Consider the following 21,670-nt stretch of genomic DNA (forward strand, 5'->3'; position numbering starts at 1 on the left):
CCAGAAGCAGGTCCTCATTCAAACATTATTAGAAACACATCTTAAATCACTTTCACCCATATATTGTTGTGTGCATCCTTTGGTTTAGAATAGAAAGTGGCACGAAATTAACTCCCAATATAAGGAATTCTCTTTCTGAAGAGGTTTCATGGTGGCATCCAGAGTATTCCTGAAAGATCATAATTTTCTTTTCCTTTTTTTTTAACTTTTCACATGCTTAGAATTTACCTGGATTATTGTGGCAGCTTTCTACAAAAGTAAAAAATCCAGTTAGATAAAGAAGAGGTTCAGGGTGAAGTTTCTAGCTAAAATCCTTTTCTGCTTCTGAAAGTTTACCTGTGTCTCAGTTTGCTGCACTTTCAGAAAGTTGGTGCTACTTTTTAATGGACATTTTATTTTTTTCAGCTAATAGCTGGTTAATGAATAGCCCTGACTGTTGCAAGGTTACAAGAATGATGCATCCAATACAAGAGAGGCATGGGGACATTTCCAGTGGTATGTCTACCTTGTTTTGTGAGACATTATTTATCATTAAATTGACATTTAAAACAGCTGGTGTTATATGCTTCATTTTGTGTGAGGCAGGAATTATGTCACAGGACTTGTCTCTTTTACATCTTGGTAATAGATAATGAATATTAAATGATGCTCTTATGGATCTGGGCTCCAATAAGAGGCAGTAGAAAGACTTGCAGATAATCTACTCTTAACAAGAGAGCTCAGGCCTAAGATAACAGGAGTGACAAATGCCTGAATGTTGTGTCCAGGTTTCAAGAACCCGTCCACCAGTTGGATCCCCTCTTCACAATACTTGTTTAATATTGTTATTTGGTATGTTCTTGAGCAGTGAGGAAATGACAGCTTTTCATGGGCTTTGAGCATTGATGAGCTTTAAGACAAAACCATAGCAGATCTTTAAAACAATTTGGGAGCTTTTGCCATGCAGCAACCAAAACCCGTTTTTTCAGGGTATTTTTGTATACTTCAGAAACGAGTTATACAGAATACTTTGCGTAGTATGATTTGTTCATTTCCAGAAAGGTTACCCTTTCTGATCCCTTGAACATCAAAGTAGGAACAAACAGAGAGCTGGCAGTCCCTTCCTACCTAAATGCTTGGTTAGGTGCTTCCAATCTTATTCCCAGGAGCGAATTGGCTGCTCTCGAGACTCTCACTCCATTCACTGAAGTTGCTTAATCTGCAGCATTGTACCAGGTCCAGCCTGACCTGAAAAACCCTGCTAGCTCCACATGCTTCCAGTAGCAAGCCCGTGCTGCTAAGCTTGACAGTGTCCTGAGCTGATAAGCAACTTGCAAGGTGGGGAGGATGAAATCATGCTCTAGACAACATTGCCATTCTGGTTTCTTTGCTTGTGGCATGATGTTATCACTTCAGAATCAAGATTGAAATTAAAAACAAACATTTCAAAGCAATCTTGCTGCCCTGCAGGGGTTTGTCTTAATGCTTGCTCCTTTGTAGCCTGTCTTCCAGGTATTCAGATGCTTTTCCAGCTAACATCCTTCCCACAGTTGCCTTCTGGTAGGGGCCTGGTTCTGATGATAGATGCACTGAGGTTCTTTGAGTCCCACCTCTTGCAAGTGTTGCAGGTGACCATCAAACCTTTCCATAAGTGATCCATTTTTAAACCAGATTTTGTTCCCACTCTTCCTCTTAGAAGACTGTGCCATTACTCACTGCTATCATGTCTAGCAGTTTTGGTCTCAGTTCCAATCTGGATTTCCTGTTTGCTGAAACTGCTGTTTTCTGGGTGATGTATGGTGACTGTCTCCCCCAGTGCTGGCTGACTTGGTGTTTGTTAGAACAAACCTTAGTATTTGTTCTGCCTAACTGCATAGCTTAGCTTAAAAAGTAGTAAATTTCTATGGTACAAAATTAGGTATTTTTTAAGGTTTACATTTTAGCATTGAAGAAGAATTCTTGAGATGCTAAGTTTTTGGAGAGAATCTGTTCTATAGTATATCAGCTGTTTTCTTTTGGTTTCTTTTCAGTTTGTTTTCTCTGTGAGTGTGATGAACAAGATCTCTGTCTCAGACTTAAAATATTCCTGCTTTCTTCTTTTCTTCTTGAAACATTTCTTAAAGCTTTTTTTTTTTCTTCTTGCATGCATGAAGTACTTAATGCCCTCCATCTGCATGAAAATGTTTTGTATATAATTCTAAAAGCTCCCTTAGGACTGTAGACTTTTTTAAACGAAGCAATTTAAACATTTTCCACACAAATGGACACATGGGGCAAATGTCATTATAAAAATTGTAAGAATATTTGTTAGATATTTTCACCATTTTTAGTTGAGGTTTTGTTTATTTCTTTTTTTTTTTTTTTCTTTCAAGATCTGCCTCTCCAGTCACAGTGGAAATTGCAAGTCAGAGAGAGTCAGCATGATTTATGTTACTGGCAGAGCAGTAAGGCGTTCCTAAGGCTGGGAAGGCAGACATTAATAAGAAAGAGAAACAATAGACAGTCTTCTCTGCTTCAGTCAACATGGTGCAGGTGTTGAGGCTGATGTAATGCTGTTGCTGCTTTCCTACTCTGAGTTGTACATACATATTTATAAACACATGCAAGTCAATCAAGTCTTGTGTTCAAAAGATAAATTAATAAAACACAGATTGAGATGCAGAACAAGGCAAAAACGCTTCAATCCTGCTCAGACTAAATGAAAGTTTTCATTTTAAACTAATGTGTTAAGTATCTCAAGTTTCACATGAGGAAATACATGATGCTGGATATTCTTGTAAGGACATATGTTGAAACTTGTTTTATAAAATTTGAGGCTTGCATACAGTTGAGTAGTAGAGCTCTATTTTGTGGAGGTTTTGGGATTCTAAGGAAATTATTTCCTGATTTGAAACAGAGCCCCAAAGTAGACAGATTCCATGTAGAAGAAAATCTGAAACCCAGTATTTTTAGATCACATAGAACACTTAATTTCAGCAGGATGGTTTGTTTCAAATTTGACTGTTTAAATGTTTTAAATATTGCTCTACCTAATGCAGTCTTTTAGAACGAACCAATTTGAAGGGAGAGAAAGAAACACTTATTGCAGGAATGCCATAACAGGAAGTTCTGACATTTGTCAAAATATTTCTCCCTCTTTCTAAAATTAATACTTTAAAAAGTATGGTTTTTTGATGTGTTTTAATATCAGTGGAATTGTATTCTACACAGTAGGATGTCTGCCAGTCATTGTGATTATGTCATCTGTGTTTTGGGGAGGTATTCTAGCAGTGGATGGAGAAATGCAGGATCCTTCTTGTGTTCTGCATGTTATTTTCTACTAGAAGGATCAGTATCTGATGTCTAATAGACCATATTCCTTGGGAAGCTCAGTTATTGAAGGTGATGGTTTTTACCAGATCTTTGGAACTACTCATGAAAATGGATACATGCTGTCTCTGTAAGAACAGCACTATTTTTAAACATATTCTTGGAATGTGTGTTTGCTGCTTATATCCTTGTTTATTCCAGCTGCATGTCCTTACTTTGTTCAAGTCCTGATGGTCTGTCGGGTATGACAAACAAAGCTTGCTTTTGCAAAACTTGCCCTTTGTAGTTGAAGCCAGTGCTGATAGACCTGAACCTGAATGCCATGAAAATGAATGGAATTTAGTAAGCCTGTTTAAAGCCCTTTGAAAAGTCTTGCTATCACATGGACCTGGTGTCAGGATGGTGACTGTGTCAGTCATTTTAGTGGTGAGTGGCCATATTACCATGCAGTTTTGTGATAACTGAGCAGTTCTTTCCTATAACTGCTGGCTCCCAGAGCAGGAGGTCCTGCTTCTCCACTGCCTGTGACAGACTGCCTCCTGCTTTGCCCTGAGATAGGATCCTCCTCTGTCTTGACAGGGCATCCAGTCAGAGTTTGTCATAATTTTTTTTTATTTATTTTTATTTTTTTGGCAGGAGTAGCCATCTGCTAGGTTAGCTCCCTAAACTAACTCATGAGAGCAGATCAAGCATAAGCGTGGGCTGGCCTGGCCAGGATGAGGAGAGCAATGGATAGCCTTTAGGTTTGGTAGCTCTGATGTAGTTAAGCATCTTTGGTGAATGCTTTGACAAATGATGACTTGTCTGTGCAAGGAATTTCATTCTCCTGTGAACAAAGGAGAAATACCACAGGATACCACCAGTGTGGTGATGGATTCCTCAGGCCATCTGAAGTAGCAATTATGATATTCAACAGTATTTTCCAGATTTTCTTGTCAGTTTTTAGCACAGATGAGTACAAAATTTCCATCATACATCTGACATGAGTGTTTCAAGTATGTTTCGTCTTTTTATTTCCTGTTTAACGCTATTGCTCTCTTATAAATGAAAAATTTCTGGCATGAAAGATACTATTTTGCATAAACTATTCAGTAAGGTTTTCTAGATAGGTAAATTTCAAAATAAATGAACTGTAAGGGGGCCAAATGTACATCTAAGATATGACATGTACTAAGGGCTGTATAGGCAGGCCAAAGCTCTCTGACCTGGGCAGCTTCGTTAATGTGAAGTAAGTAACTGCTGAACCACAGTGTTCAAGGCAGACCACAAAAGCTATGTGAATGGTCAGTGAGCTTTCCCACATGGGCAGCATGAATCTGATCCAGATACACTTCTGTTAGTTCCAGCTTGTCCTTCCTGGTTGATGGCCAAATTCTTCCTCCTGTACTTGTGGGAAAAGGGGATCGTAAATCTTTAATAATTGAAGGTAGGTGGTTGGGCCCGAAGTCAAACACCAAAACTGATAAAATCATTATGAGCCTTTTTTTTTTTCTTTTTCCAAATGAATTTTTAAAATAGCAGTAATTGAAGAGTATGTTAAGCTGAAGATTGCAAGTGGAAGTGATCTTATTGCTTCTGTGGCCTTACAGATAACAATTGTATCTGAAACATCTTGGCTCTGTCTGGGCTTGGCTGTGAAGGCCTTCAGGCAGTGCCAGTCTTCCAGATCTTCTAAAATGCAAGACAGAGCTGTTGTCATCCACAAAAGAACCATTTCCTCATATTTGACTTGTAGAGAAGGCAATGGATGTCAATGGCATTAGGGAAGAAAATAGAATTGCCAGCATGTAAAGGTCTTGGAGATTATTGGCAGACAGAGAAGCCAAAGCAATACTACATGAAATTGATGTACAGTCTAGAAAATGTTTCAGACACAATATGGTCATATGGTTTTTTGCACTGTCTTGGATTGTAGCTCCTATGCTGAATTTTGGCCTAGGATTTCCTCTATGCCAGAGGTTGCATGATCATAGGAATCACCTGCTCTTGCTTTTTTATACTGCCTGGCATGGGGAAATTTGACTTATAGAGGAGTTTTTTGGTTGGTTTGGTCTGTTTTTTCCCATTCAGCTCTTCATTTATTATGAAAGGGCAGTGTCAGTGTTTCTGTGGATATTGTGTATGTATTTTCAGCATGTAGTTACAGGGTGAGGGAGATCCTAGCACTTGTGCTGCCATCAAGTAGTTCTTGGTCTTGCTTGGAGGGGTTGTCAATTGCCTTTCAAAATTGATATTACTCTGCTGAGTTACCTTCTTGATCTTTTTTATCCATTGTTCAAGTGGAAAGTTCCTATTTAGTTCACCTTATCTGCAGTAATGGTTTGTATCTCAAAGTCTGGAATTAAAAGGTTTTTTGCATCTTCCTTAAGTAATTAAAACAGCAATAAGTGAGCTTATAAAGAGAGGAATAATGAAATTCAGGTTGAATGAGTGATTAATTGGCTGCTAGTCTGATCTCAGCTCCCTCTGTGCCTGAGCACTGGAGGAAGATGAGGTCATGGTGCTGATTCTTGACCACAGCATGCTGCAAACACCTCCTGTGTCTGACCAGTGTTTGCCCAGCTGTGTCCCAAACACCGAATTACTGTGACTGTAATACTGCTTTAGCTTTCTCATAAATATCCATCAGCTAGGTGTGGTTAGGCTGTGCATGTTGCTGATGCCTGAGGACCATGAGATACACCGGCCCTAAAAACCAAGATGTGCATTTACACTTGTGAAGAGAGCCCTCAGCCTCAGGTTCAGAGCCAAGTTCAAATTCATCTTCAGGATCCACAGCAGGCACCTATTGTTACCCTGTGATTTGCCTTCATAAACTAATTCTCCTGCTTGCTTTTGATGAAACCAAGGGAGGTGGAGAAGGTGGTTTGATTTAGCTTTCTGATTTGCTCTGTAGCTGTGGTTTTCAGCATGTGTGCTGATCACTGTTTTGGCAAACCCTATTTTGGTCATAGAACCTTCTGCATCCATTAAAAATAGAGGCAGTAGGTCTTTCTTTGCTTCTTGGGCAAAAAGATTTCTCTAATGGTTGCCCCTTTAGACAATAACTTCCTTCTAAATGTAGCTGGCTAATCAGCTGAAGTTTTTGCACAAGTTCAAATTCTACTCAATAGCAGCCACAGAGGAATATTTTGCTGTTTGTCCTTTGACCTCCTTAAACTCTAGAAACAAAACAACAAAAACCTTGGATCAATCATGAAAAGTTGCATAAAATACTTGATGGGTATTTTGAAGTACTTTTGAAGCGGGAGGTGGATTTAGTTGCAACAGCTGTTCAATTTATTTCTGGCATTAGCAGCACATGTCCCATCACAGCACTGCTCTCAGGAAGGCAAAGGGTTTTTCGTGCCTGTACTGCTTTTTCGGAGTAGCAACCCCAGGGTTTCTTGTGAGGACAGAGTGCTCACAGATGAATGGGACGGAAATCTGCATTACTATCATGTGAAATCAACACCCTTATACAAAAACACAATGGCCCACGACCTCCAGGCCAAAGAATCCAATCCACAAAACCCCCGCTTCTTTTATTTTTGTTTCTGAGCTCTCCCTCTCTGGGATTTTGGCCGCTCCTGAGGCAGCAGCAGCAGCACACAGGGGTGCACGTCCTGTGGGAGTTGCTCATGCATCCAAAATGGCTGGGACGTGGGTGGCCTTTGCTGGAAGAGAACACTGCGCCGGGTTTTGGTTGAAAATCTGCAAAGGTGGGAGTAACGTCCCATCTTCCGCCTAGGCGCATATCGCTATTTCTCCCTGTTTCGGGGCCCTAAAGCGTTGGCAGCTTTTCGGGAAGGGAGGGGCAGGGAACGGGCCCCGCGTTGCCATGGCAGCGGGCGGGCTGTCGCGCCTCGGCGCTGCCGGAGGTGCCGCTCGCAGATTCCGCGTTCCCGGGGGCTGCCGGGCCGGGCCGGGCCGGGCCGGGCGGGCCTTCCCCGTTCGGCTGGGTTGCTCTCCTCACTGAGCGAGAAAAGCTTCGTCAGCAGCGCGGGGCCGGGGAGGCCGCGCTGCGCTCCCGCCTCGCCGGCGGGCGGGTTGTAGCGGCGGGGCCGCGCTTCCCCGGGGAGGCGCGGGTGGTGCCTTGCCCCGGGTGCTTGGCATTAGCGCGGGCCGCCTGCAGCGGGCCGGCTGCGAGTGACGGTGCTGGTGGAGGCTGAGCCTCTCTGCAGCGTTTCGGGGGCGGCCGGGGCGCTCCCGGCGCTGGCTGAACGCGGTGGTTCGTGTCTCACGGCATGGCTCAGCCCGGCCGCTCCTGACAGCCCTAGAAAGCTGCCGAGCTTAGTGGCAAAGCAAGTAAATCTAGTCTATCAAAGCACTTCCTTTGAGGTTCTTTGTTGCTAGTGCTGGAGGGCAAAAGAAACAACATTTTTAAATAGGTTGCAAAATTTCAAAGCGTATTTAAAACACTGTGAAACATCTCGTCGCTCCTTCTGTGTTGTTTCTTCTCAACGTTTTTAATAGTTGTCCTGCTGCAAAATAGAAATATAAATTTTCCAGACAGGTGAGTGAGACTCCAGGTGAAGCCTTGATCAGCTACTGCAAAATCTGTCCAGTGTTTTCTTCCAGCTTTAGAATGGAAAATGGTATTAGTGCCTACACTCATAATGCTGGAAATACCTCACTCCAGCTCCCATAAGCTGAAAGCAGGGCCTAAGTAAAAAAATCTTCCTGAAGTTGCAAGATACTCTCACACTGTACAATTGCTTGTGCTGGTTGCATCACAGGTCAGACTAAAAATTACAAGCCAGGCTGTTTTAGGATTTTTAGATCTTAATCTTAAAATCTGGGGCAGTCCCTGAGGGATAAATTATGCATGCATAGTACACCTGATGTGTTAGACCTGCTGCACATGTGAGATAAGACTATATGCGTATAGTAGCTAGTTTTCAGACATTGGGCAGCCTGAGTTTCCAGGCATCTAAAAAAGTGGGTAATTACTTCAAAAATATGGGAAAGGTCTGCATGTGCAAGCTTGCATGGGTCATGGGATTGCTGTGAATAATGTAGTAACCCTGTTGCCACCCGGTATCATCCTTCCTTTCACCCCTCCTTCCCCCAGCAGATATTTCCAGACTTCCTTTTGTATTTTTTTTTCTAGTCGCTTTCTGAAGCTTATTAATAGCTTTGAACACTTGTGCATAAACTAACCAGCAGACCACTTGAGGAGAGTGGTCTGAGTGATGTCCACACTTGCAAAATCAAATGACTGAGGACTCCAAAGATATGAAAGTTGTTTCAGAATTCATCTCCCATGTAATAGCTCAGGAGGCAGCCTGCATTTCATTCCATTACTTAGGAGCTGTTAATGAAAGCAATACCTTATTTTACAGTATTATCGGTAAAAGGGTGCATGCCAGACAAAGACAATTTACAACCTATTTATTTTCAGCATTCTCCTAATGCCCATTATTGGGAGCAAAACCCGTCTCCTGACAGACCAGCTTCTTAGTTCCCTTAATCCTGCAACAAAGTGATAATCCTTTATTTGTGACCTCATAGGCTGTTGCTACAGAGAATGCTGTGATATCAGAAAGATATCAGAATATATTTCTGATATCAGAAAGATATCAGAATGCTGTGACTTCACTGTTGGTAGAAGCCATAGTTGAAGATGACCCACTCTGGAGGCCTGGGGGTCAGTTTATATATTTTTGGTATTCTGCAAGTGCTTCCTAAGGAGCAGTATTTGGCAAACAGAATTGCGTAATGTCTGTCTACCTAGGTGATGAATGAGACAATCAGAGGCTGCGTGTGAGGGGAAAATATGTGGTGATTATGTTTTCAAGGTAATTTCTGCCCTTGAAAGAAGTTATCAGGAAGAAAACTGTCGCTGGGACGATACACTAGGCTTTTGTATGCTCAGTCTCCAAAGATATCATGAAGAATACCAGTAATATATTCTCTAAAAGCAAGAACTCCTTACTCTGTATGCCTCTTAAGAGTATAATTTTGCAACTCCCAAACTTTTCTTGGAAACACTAATTACTTCAAAACTTCAATGGAATAATGTTTGTCAGGAGCAAGGCAAAAGACATGTAAATCACTTTCAAACCTCTGTGCCCTAAAGTAGACTTTTAGGCTCTTGTTTGTAAACTGAATTGTGAAGGAGATGTGTCCAAGACTTTCAGGTATTTCCAGATATCTTACATGCCTGGATTCTTTTTACATTTGAGTGTGAGCTTTTGTGCCATGTTCCAGAAATGGGTGCCTAAAATTAGGCTTCTTGGTAAGTCTTGATTTTAAGAAGTATTGATAGTACAGCAGCACTCAATGGAGATAAAGGGAAATGAAAATCTACATCAGTTTTGAAACTCAAGCTGTGACTATTATATTAGAAACAACATATGGCAATAGAAGCCACATTTGGCTCCTTTACTATCTCTGCCTTTTTCCATAACAGGGAGATTTTACAGAAATAGTACTTGCAACTCTAAATGTCAATGGTTATATACTCTTGAAGACTGAAGGTATCGGAACCCAGAAAAAGAAAATACTAGTAAAAAGTTAATTCCTTTGTTTAAACATCCAGTTTTTGAATGCTTTAGGGGTCATATGATTGAAAAACAGAAAGACATATGCTTGCCTGTAACAATTAGTATTTTATTTTTGCTATTGATAATTCAATTTTTAACTTTCACCTTTTTATGCATGATACAAAAGGTCATGCAGATGAATTTAGCAGAATTATGTGTGTACTACCAACCTCATTGATAAAACTTCTGGAGGTTGTGTAGGCTAAATCAGGTTAAAGAAAACACTCCAGAATAAATGGCTATTTACATAGGTATAGCTACACCAAGATAGTTCTGACAGTAAATTAGTCTTTTAGACCAAAGCCCTGAGGTCAGCTTCTATCTTATCCTGTTACACGTGTTCTCCAAATTATGTTCCAATCATGTATCAAACTGGATACTGCATAACAAACCTGTGTTGGAATAGCTCAGTTAAATGCAGTACCAGAAATGAAATACCACAGTTTAAAGCAAATATTCACACTCATTATACATAGGCATTTCAGATCATGCAGGACACCCTTTGCGTACCCTCACATTTTCAAGTTCTTGTGGATTGCACCATCTTTGTATGAAACTACACATGCATGTGTGTTTTGAAGAGCTGCTCATAAAGCAGCAGAACACTTCTAAAGGCAGTATTGGTGATGACATGCTTAATTGCTTTCACATGTTTCTGTTCAGACTCCCCAAAACATTAACATACTCCCTTAGTGATGTTGTATGTGTGTCTTATTAGCATGCACATACTAATTTACCCTCAGCTTTCTTTACTGTCCTGTAAGCTCCCACCCTTCCCCTAGCTTTGATCTTTCATCATAAAAACTTAGAAGCAGTCTTTTGGTTATGAAGCTAAATGTTTCTTTTAGAACAAAATTCTTAGATATTCTGCCTGTTGCAGACACTGGGAGGGGAGGAGGGCTCTTTCCAAGGCAGTGTAGTAATGTGCAGGTACCCTTGGCAGGAGCCTGGCACTCTGCTGGGGGTGCTGCCTTTGCTGGGTCATTGGCACCTGGGCTCAGCCTTGGGGCTGCAGCGAAAGATATGTTTGTTCTTTCCCGCTTTTAATTGAGACTTTGATTGGAGGCTTTCACTGAATCCTTTGTGTGACAGGGGCTGAAGGTCAGCCCAGAAAACAAAACAAAGGCAGGCACCAAGTGGATGCAGAGCACATGCAGATCAGCTGTCACAAAACAACTGTCCTTTGTTCATTTCTTTGCTTATTCCAGCAATTCTGTAGATCCTTATTTTTTTCCCCCGGCCTTCTTAAGGCTGGAGGTACTAGTTTTATTTCTTACCATTTGGTTGTTATTTCTGCTTCCATTTAGACCTGCTAAGCATTTAGATTCATTTAACAAGTCTTCTTTCAGAAGTAATGCCTCAGATGTTACATTGCCTGCTTCAAGAATCAAACAAAATCACCTCTTTCCTCACATTTCCTTTTAACCTTTCCTGTGTTCTTTCTTTCGTATATTTTTTCTTGTTTTTCTCTCCTGTCTTTTTCTGCTGCTAATTCAACCTTTATAGCCTAGGTTTTTCTTCAGGTAGCCTCTATATCATCTCTTTAAAACTTGTTGCAAGTCAGATAGGAAGAACAACAGGGGTTTCAAAAAGTGCATTCAGAATTACTTGCATCCCCTGCAGATATTTCTGAGGGCTGGTCTGTGCAGCAGTTCCAGCCTCATAAAGGGGGTGGCCAGGTGAGAGAGGGGCATGTGCCATCCCCTTCACCATGTGCAGTGTCATGTTTACTAATAATCAGAAATGCTTTTGAAGCAGAGAGCCTTCTCAAGCTCTGGTTCTGACCGAGACATTTTTTACCTGTGTTAAGCAGGAGGTACCCTCAGGCCCATAAGATCTGGATGAGTTAAAGTGCTGCCTGCGGAGATTGATTTTTGAAAGAATATGATGGTTACTATAAGGCCTTTTTTCTTATGGCCAAGAGAAAGGAATTACAACATCGTGACAATATGCAAGAAATTAGTTATTTTGTTTAAAATGTGTATTAGAAAATAACTATCTTGCTATGGCATAAGATGTAGTAATTTGGAGCTTGAGTTTATGTATCCCCTATGCTTTGATCTCAACAGTTTTTGATACATCTTTTCTCACTGTGTCCTCTGGTTACTTGTGAAATCTGTGAAAGAAATTATCTTGATGCTCCTTTTGCTAGCCTTTTGGTTTAGTTCAGTTAAAGGTGAGATCATCATCAGCTGCTGAGATCATCTCAGGAATCTAGCCTTGATATCCTAGTTTAGGTCTCTCTATACTGAATAAGAGGGCAAAGAGACAACTATTTTTATGTGCTCTCATCTTTCAGAAAACTGGGTCATAGCGACACTCAGGGAGCACAAGAACTCCACGCTCTAGTGCTTTATAAATGCTTGGTTAAAGTCCAAAAGAAAAGTCTTGTCAAGCCCTGTTTTGTATACAGAGGAGAAAAAAGAAGGATGGCCACTTCTGGGCCCTCTAAATGGTTAATCGTGCTTTGTGCAGCCGGGAATCAATACCAAATGTTTGGGGTTTAATAGCTATATTAAAAATCCGAAGGATGGAATGGATAATGAAGTGGTAACCCTGTCTTGTCAGATCACAGTTGTTCAGGTTCATTAAGACTGCTGAGGAGGATTTCAGGAGGGACTAACGACAGCTGAGTGAAACAGCTGAGCAATTCTGCAGAATAGTGACATCAGCACTGTAGTATAAAGCAGTGCAGTGAGCACTGACAAAATAGTGCTTAAATTTGTTAAGTTTTGTGCTTTTTTAGGAGCATGGTCTCTGCGTGTTGCTGGAGTCAGTAGTGAATGTGTTAGATGAGTCAGGAGTGGAAATTAAAAGCCTAAACTTCTGACTATAAATGAGGAGGTACGTAAGAAGTCATGCAAGAGAGGTTACTCTGTGAAATTGGTAATTTTATCTTTTTGGATACTGTGTTTGGTTTTATGGCTCATGTACAGGGCAGTTTTCAGATTCCTGAAATTTCATTTAAAAGTGATGGAGCACTAGGTAGAGAGGTATTACTGTTTTAACAGTAGTCAAACATCTGTTGTATTTTAATTTTAGTTTTAGGTTTGGTTTAGCTTAGTTTAGGTTTTAGTTTACTGCTTCCTGTAAATAAGCACTTAGTAAAATTCAAAAATAAAAAATTTGCGAAATGAATGGAAATATTTCATCCAGTGAGTTGTTTAATTGTGGGAACCCCTGGTTCCAGGTACTGCCACTTATTTGGGGGGGTAGGTTTCAGTTGCTGCATTTGCTGATAGCCTTACTCATTGGCATAAATAGTCAAAATATGCCAGTCCCTGAAGACCTCAAAAGAACTGTTTCTGTCTGGAACAAGGGCATTTCCCTTTAAGGTGCAGTATACACTAGTGGTAATGTGTGCAGTTGGATTTCTAGTGCTTCCTCTAAGATGATTGATGAGCATGAGGAAGGCAGCAGATTTGGTGTGTTGCTGAACTGTTGTGCCATGGCATTTCATTTATTCCCATCCTCACAGCTAATCCCCACACAGAAGAGACCAAAGGACAGAATTTGAAAGAATTTTGAACCACTGTGGGAAGCAGGGGTCATTGCATCTACCTCATGCAGGTAGAACTGAGAGGCAGAATATACTAGTATAGCTTCTTCATGTATTGAGGTGTAAAATATTTCAATTTCACTTTAAAGTACATCTTCTTAAAGGTACTCCAGCCATATTGAAAACTGCTTTCGACCACAGGGAAAAAAATGACCCAGTAAACTCTCAACTGCTAAGTCTTTGGAGCATCTAACCTTTTCTTTTTAAAAGCACTTTGGCACTAATTTAATTGATTCCATGCCTGGCCTTTTCATCAGTTCTCTCCTAGCCAGGAAAAACTGGGCTGTTAAAGGCTGCTGCAGTACCATGGGACTTGTGTTCAGTGTTGCAGGTTCTTATTTTAACCTCATGTTATCTGCCAGTCATCACTATTGGTTTGAAAAGCTGTAACCATGGCAGTACTGTCTTTGGGCTGAAAATCTTTCAATGGTTACAGCAGTCAATATAGATGAGAGAGAATGTGCTATGTCTTTGGGTTGTGTTGCTAATTATCACTTCACCTTTCAAGAATTTTTTCTTCTGACTAGATTATTGCTGAATGTTTGCTGCAGCATCTCCAGCCACGCTGCAAATGTGTTCTGGCTAAACTGAAGAGGATAGTGAAGAACATGTGGTTAAGACCTTCAACAGCCATGTTTTGTGCTTTCAGCAGTGTTTGTAAAGGAGTATTTTTCTATGTGTTTTTAAAATTTCCGCCCTATAAGAAAACATCTAGGTTTATCTTTGTTTGTTGGGTTTTGTTTCCTTTGTTTCTCATTTGCCTACTGTCTCTTGCCAAACCTCCTCTAGTGTCAGATTTTTTAAATGCTTCTATCTTTTCTTGCATTTGCTGCCAGAGAACAGGCAGGCTTTGTTTTTGAGGGGGTGTGATATTGGTGTGGTTGATTACAATATAGCATTAACATTAGTCAAATTAATTTGATAGTAGCAGATTTCTATGAAAAAGCCCCAAACCCTCCTCCCTTCTCATTTTGTGGTCCTAGCAACAAAATATGTTAGAGAATTAATCTCTGTGGTTTAAAATATCACATACTTTCTAGTGAGCTATAATTTTGAAAAGCTTCATTTGGTAGTTGAATTCTAAAAAGACACGATTGTTTTACCTAGTGGGATTTTTGGGGGAGACAGTTGCGTTGGTTGCCTTGGTTCTTCCATTAAGACTTGATGTTTTCATTCAAATGCTGTTTCCTGGGTGGTTGTATGAGCAAGTGTCACACTGGGTAGTGATTCCGTCCTGCACTAGGTGACACTTAAACCATTGTTTGTTTTTTGTCTTAGGTTTTGAGATTCTTTTATAGAATGTGGTAAGCAGAGATGCTTAAAAATGGATAACAGCTGAGAAGAATTGGATGATCAAATATCCTTAATCATATCCACAGAGTGAGCTATTAAAGATCATGGTCTTGGGAGTCAAAACTAGGAATATTTGCTTCAAACTCTCTTGCAGTCAGCATAAAAAGGTTAACTGAAACTGCTTGCTCAGTTGTAGGGTGACAACAAACCACCAATAAAATACAGCTGTGGGGGAAAAAGCAGGGTATAAGGCAGGCTATTTCCATTGAAAGTAAGGAAATTCTAATTTCCTGGTACCCGATGCGGGTGGGAGGTTAGCTGGAACACTAGAATATGGTGCAGAATTCTGGTTGTTGCTTTTAAAGGAAAGTTACGTAAGTTAAATGTAGAAGAGTCCTCTAACAGGATTAAAGGGACAGGAAGGGCAGACATACAAAATAACACTAGAAGAGTGAGATTTTTTAAAAAAGCCAGTGGAATGAGATCTGAAGGAGGGGAGGTGTGTTCTTTGGTAATAAATAGGGGTGTAAGCAGCAGGAGTAAAAAAAATAAAGAGAAAGGATATTTAGCTCCTAGACAACATTAGCACAAAAACAGATGGGCATTACTTGCTGGGATTTTAGTGAACTTAATACCCTCATCATGCTTCCTCTTGTGATTTCTTAAAGAACCAGGAGATTTGTTCAGGTAAGTCAAGCGGAACTTATTAGCATATTGCAAGCAAGTTGTTGTTAGTGGAGCACTAATATGTCAAAATTTCTAGTATTAAGAGAGTTCCTAAGGACATGGAAGTGTAAGTTGGTATCTTTCTGATGTTCCTTAATCTAGTTTCTTCTGAGGCCACAGGGTTCATGGGCTGTTCTGCTAGTGTAATGTCTGGGTGGTTCCTGCTTTGTTAAGTAGGTTCTTGTAGAGGTGATCATGATGACCAGCATGCTCAGTTGGTTGGAACATGTTTCTAGTAACACCAGGGTTGCAGATTTGGTCTCTTTATAAGCTATTTACTAGTGTTTGACTTGCTGATCCTTGTGGGTCCCTTCCCTCAGAATATTTTATGATCCTGTGGTAGATAACTACAGTCCGTGCAGCTACGATTGGTGAGCGCTGATGGCTGATTTTAGCCTGTGAAATTTGGGTAGCTGGTACAGGTGAGATGGAATTGCACCCTTGATGACCTTCTTTGCTTCTTTTGACCATGTTCTTTTTCAAGCTTTTTTGTTTTCTGTCATGTGTTATCATGTGTGTGGGGGTGTGTGTGTGCCATTTTAGCATATTCCTTTCCTTGTCTTGAGTTTCCCTTTAGTGATCGGGAAGTTGCTGTGGCAAAGGAAAGGAATCCCAGGCCCTGACTTGGGAGGACTGAAGGATATATCCAAGTTAATATAAAGTTTGACAAAGGAGTGTGAGCAAAGAAAGAAATTGGGATTTTTAGTTTATCTGCTTCCTCAGTGTGTGATGGAGATTGGCGTTAGGTTAGGTTATAGCCTGACCTAACCATTTTCTACTGGTGCATTTGGATGCACATGAATATGCATGGAATTATACAGAAAGAAGTATGTGGTGTGTTTGTACTGTACACTGTCAGTAAGGCAGCTTTTGTTTTAGTACCAACCTCTGTTGTTCTGCAGAGGGAGATGTGGGATGGGGGAACAGAGTATCTGCCCTGGCTGGGGAGTGCATGTGGTATTTAAGCTAGGCCTTCCTCTTGTGAGCCCACGCTGCTGTAACATCACTGATGAAGGCAGCACTGGTTTGTTCATCAACTTCAGCTTTTCTAAACATACTCATTTAAATTTTCCCTACTGCTGGTCTCTCACTTTTGCTCTCTGCTATGCTTGAAGGTATCAGGTATTTGCTGTTGTTAATACTGATTAAAGGGCTGTGTAATGGTGCTGTAAACTGATGACTTTGAGCAAAGGCATGCCTAGGTGCATGCACACACAATGTCTGTGCACCCTAGACACATGTGCATGCTTGGTGCATTCCAGGTACCTGGTAGGCATCACACATGCAAGAGGAATTGTCTCTGGAAGAGCTTGTTGTTGTATTAGTCTGTTCAGAATAGTTGAGTTGGTCCTGAGCATATAATATGGGTTCAAGTGCTAGAGAAATTTGTTAGAGAGAAAAGATATCTAGAATGCAGTATTATCTTTAGGTTTCTTCTGCCAGTGTTTTAACTTTGGTGTTAGTTACAAGACTACTGCCTCAAGAATTTGTCCATGTCTGTGAAAACAGTGCTGCATGCATGAGCCCATTTAGCTTTGCATGAAGGTTGTCTGGTGTTAAGGGGAAGAAGATTGAAGCTGTTGTTTTTACTTTCATTAAGTGCTTGTTCTAATTCACTTTTAAATTTTTCTTCATGGGGTTTTGTTGCTGTAAAATGGGTATGTACTTAGCAGGCAACCTGAATTTCCAAAGGACAATCCTAGGAAACCCAAAACATTGTAAATGCCAAGTTGGATTCATTAGAGGTGGTGTGGCTGATGCTGCAGCTCCAGGGAAGGCAAAAATACTGTAAAGCTGAAGGAAGATTTCCTGGAAGGAGGCCTTTCAGGCCAACGAAAATTGACTGTGTCTAGCAAGCCCCGAGCTTTTAATGTTGAGATTATGGCTACTGTGTAACTGCCAGTGTGGCAAAGCATCCCATTAACCTTACACTTGTAAATTAATCTGCTATATGGCTTTGCCTAACAACCACCACAGACCTGTAACCAAAAATGATTGTTAGTTGTATAACCCAGCTATTCACTTGTCCTCTTGAAATGCACAGATCTGTTTTAGGCTTGATTGGACTCCTTCTCTGCCAGGGTTGTTGTGGAGTCAGGGAGGTGGTGACTTTCGTATTTAATTCAGTCCTGAGCACCTGGTGTGTTCATTTGGGGAAACATGTAGGAGAACTGACTGTTCCAGCATAGAACAGGTGGGTCCTAAAATTCTGTGTTTCAAAATTTTATGGATTATGTGCCTTCCATGCTTCAAACTATTTCAAAATGCTTGGAATGTAGGAACCTTTTAAAAAGTGCTTTGTTGCAAAACTTTTTCTTTTTGCACCTCCATTTTGGCATATTGGTCTGATTTTGATGATTAGGTCATGACTAGAAATAGCTACTTTTCAGTAAAGGCAATTTAAAATGTTTCCTCCTTTTAAAACATTTAAATCTCAGAACAACCAAAAAATATTCCTCTGAAACAGCAGCAGCTGTCTCTCATCTCATACACTATTCCTATTTCTTCTGTGTCTTCCTGATGCTTAACCTTAGCATATCCTCACCAAGCAAAGGAAAATCCAGCCCTGGGAGTGAGATCCTGACACAGTGACCTCGTTCTGAGCCTTACCTTCTTTGTCAGTGGTAGCAGAAGCTGAAGCAGCTCTGCTGGCCCTCGGCACTTGGAGCAGTTTGACATTTTCTGTTTGGCATGGTTTCAGGGCTCACTTTGTTTTAAGCCCAAATGGTGAATGGGATAATGAAAAATAAGCTCACAAGAACTTGTCCACTGCTTCTAATTTTTTTGATTAATAGTTCACAGAAGCACAACTTTGATCTAGTGTACAGCAGAGCTGCTTGTTACATTTAGGTCTGCAGCATTCTTCAGGACTGACAAAAGAGAGTAAATCTTTCTTTTTGATTAATAGACCTAAAATTGGTAAGTGTCATGATAAATAGTGAATAGTTAAAGAAAATACTGCTCTGTGTAAGTATCTGTATGTCAACATACATCTGTGCATTTATGTTTCTGTGTATAGGGGGAGTTGTGCATTACATCAAGAAGATATGTTAGGGGTGTTTTTTCTATCTTGACTAGAGGGTTAAAGCTTTAACTTGCTTTTGCTAATGCATGTAAATAGCTTTCTTGTCCACTTAATGAGAAGGCTGGCTTGTTATCCTGTACAATGCAGCTGGGCACTGTTCCAGAAGCATAGGCACTTCATTTCAAAGACAAAGAAGCCAGCGCAGACACAGGGAGAAACCTGGAACATTGCGCTGTGGATTTTTTCAGAGCGATGACTCATTTCAGTTCACAAAGGATTCTGGGCAGGGTAGTGAGAAGTCAGGTTGGCTGATCCATTCCTATGACTTCACTTTGCAGAGAGCCAGGGAGAAGAGGAGTGACACTGCAGAATCCTGAGGCACTGCAGTGGAGAGGTGCTTTGCAAAGACTGTGAGTGCCTTTGGAACAGGGGGTGGTATTAGAACGTGATTTCAGCCATTCCATGAAAACAGGGCAAAGAGAAAGAGATGTTTTCAAAACACTATGTGGGAGTTATATTTGTAGTCCCTTTTAGATTCTTCTCCACCTCCTCTGTAATTTCTTAACCATTTATTTCTCATGCTTATGTGAGAATTGCGTGAAATAATGTTCCTTTCAGTGGACCTGCTTAGATAACTGCATTTTTTTCTTAAGTATACCCCTATTTCCTGCTTTAAGAGGTGGGTGTTTAGCATATTAATGCCTAAAAGCATGCTTTGTTTTTCTTCTTTCAGGTCCTGTGGCACTGACCTATGCTGCATTCAGCCAGCTTCCACAGTGATATAAGGCCCCAATATGCACATTGTTGTTACATCACAGCTTCTCTGGATACTGTACTGGAGCATGGAACCAGACCATAGGGGTTCAGGTAAGTCCCCCTTTTTTAACATATTGTGTGCCAGGAATATGGACATGAACATTTATTTAAAAATGCATTTGAAAAATATTGTTTGGGGAAACACATTCTAAAGCACACAATATATTAAAAAAACACAGTCCCCCCTCCCCGCACCTCCTTCCCAGGACAAGCAACGCTACAGAAATCTCCTCAACTGAATCCTCTGGGAAAGTTCCGTGCTCCAGCAGAAACTTTTTACGATCATTGTTGTAACACGTGCTGGGATATCACTTTGGATCAGGAGGCAGCTGGCCACAGGACATGAACAAAGAAAAGGAAAATTAAATCACAGGAAATACACAGGATGAATACATGTAAGACAAATCTGCTGACTGTGGGTAATTTAGCACCTGTTTCTGAAAGTTAGTGCCACGCAGTGAACCTGGAGATCATGATTTTACCTGAGTCTGAATGATTAAAAAGATCAATTTGCACAGTTGAAGTTGGTAACTAGTAAGGAATTAGAATTCTGTTTAGGTTTGTTATATTGGTTATACTAAGTTTGACATGTTTTCTTCAGGCTGTGTAGATTTGGGGTGGTCACATTCTTGGAAGTGTTCATTATTTATTTTGGTGGGTGTGCAGTTCAGATATGCAGAAGGAGCTTGCTGGTTAGTGAATGAATGTGTTACTGCATTTGTTGAGCCTTTGTTTAAGCTGCTCTTAAATAGGAATAAATGGAAAAATCTTTAATGTACTTTTTTTTTGTTGTTACCAGTCCTCTAATATGTGTAGCTGGCCAGTAAACACAACCTGCAGCTTTTTTCATAAAATACTCCAGGAAATGTAGCTTAAAAGGAGGATTGAGGCTATGTCTGGAAACAGCACAAGCAACATTACTTCTAATTTTCTTTGTTTCTGATTTTGCGAGTGAAATGATCTTTTCTGTGTAAGCATGCTAGTGCAGATTCAAGGTATTTCATAGTAGTCTGGTCAATGTCAGAGAAATCTGCATATTCTTCTTGTTTTCTCCTTTTGTTCAATCAAATGGGAACACCAAACTTAAAATGGCAATCATATATCCTTGTTGTGAATTCACATTAGAATAAGTTTGCTACATCTATGTAAGTATTCTTTAATTAGCATAATACAGTCAAGTTGGGGTTTGGGGCAAACAGGGGGTAATTGTGCAGCCCAGGCCAGACATATAACTCCTTCAGCATCTGTTGCTTCATTAATTAAGTCAATCTGAAAGTGTACTTTTTCTAGAAGAGACTTTTTGCTTTCAGTATATTGGGAAAAAAATTATAATATTCTAGGCCCTCCTTTGCCCATTAACAATAGTTTTGTTTGAAAATGACCTTTCTGTAGTTCCTCCCAGGGTGAAATCATAGGCAAGTGTTGATCAGAACAGGATGTTGGCAAGAAAATTTTTGTAGGGAATTTCTGTTGCAACCACCACTACAATCATGAGAAGCCACGAAGTTACTGTGCTTTGGCTCAATGTTTTCTGATTAACAATGTCATTCTGTAAGCAACAAAAGTAGTGAAGTCAGATTTCCCTTGACAGGTGCTTTTTGACTGGATTCTGTCCCATCTAGTGAGAGGTTGCTATGCCTGAAGCTCTGTATGGATGTAAAGTGTAGCAAACAGTTGTTTTAGAATCGCTGCTCTTGTCTAGTGAGGCTCAATCTCCCTGACACAGACTGTGATTGTGCAAGTCTCATTTTCTGTGGAAACCAGGCTAAAAATTATGTTTAACGGTTGTCTTGAGCTGTAACAAACAAAAGATTAAAAAGATGCTGAGAGTCTGAAGAAGTGAAACTGGGCTTTGACTTCCTGTACTTCACAGGATGCAGAGTGTGAATCAGGGGTCTTCTCCCTGTTTCAGAGAAATAGGGTGTATAAATTGTAATATACTATGATTTTGCACTGTAATTTCTTTAATTCATTCACAATGGTTCTACGGAATTGGTTCCATTTGTAAGTCAGGAGGTGATTTTTCAAGTAATCTTTATGCAAACTTCATGAGACAAAGAGTTTGACTTCCAAGTCACTTCTTTCCAGCAGTAAAATTACTAATAAAAATTCTGTCATCAGTATGTAGTTGATAGTTTAATTGCTGATACGTAGTACAGAATGTAGTCTGCCTCTTTTTCTCACAAAATGTTGTTACCCAGACTTGCAGAGGACAGACACACTCGATACACTGACACAGGAGAAGTTCTGGCTGGTATGGGTTCAGGATGTAGGAATTTTTATTCCCAGCCATGTTAGGCCATCAATTTCTCATCTGTATGTTAAGGATAGTTATGGTTCCGAGTTTTTCAGAGTATTTGAAAAGCATTGAAGAAAAGTGCTATGTAAAAGCTAAGTGTTTATTTTATGGGCTAAATAATCTTTTGTTCTAAGTAA

The 21,670-nt window shown here is 40.3% G+C and overlaps 1 protein-coding gene across 9 annotated transcripts in view; it reads left to right on the forward strand.

Moving 5' to 3' along the window:
• STOX2 (storkhead box 2) overlaps positions 1 to 21,670 on the forward strand; it is a 142,149-nt gene that overhangs the window by 97,090 nt on the left and 23,389 nt on the right. For 2 of the 9 annotated variants that reach the window (XM_015624921.3, XM_015624919.1), the window contains exon 2: positions 406 to 495. The exons of 3 other annotated variants lie outside the window; for them this stretch is intronic. In XM_015624921.3, the coding sequence (XP_015480407.1) occupies positions 420 to 495 (76 nt within the window). In that variant the 5' untranslated portion in view covers positions 406 to 419. Of the gene's footprint in view, positions 1 to 405; positions 496 to 15,205; positions 15,355 to 18,756; positions 18,829 to 19,151; positions 19,286 to 19,329; positions 19,630 to 21,670 lie in introns of those variants that run through there. 4 more of the 9 variants (XM_015624923.2, XM_015624925.2, XM_015624926.3 and 1 more) reach the window with 4 other exon arrangements.

This window comes from Parus major, chromosome 4 (assembly GCF_001522545.3).
Source record: "Parus major isolate Abel chromosome 4, Parus_major1.1, whole genome shotgun sequence".
Lineage (NCBI taxonomy): Eukaryota > Metazoa > Chordata > Aves > Passeriformes > Paridae > Parus > Parus major.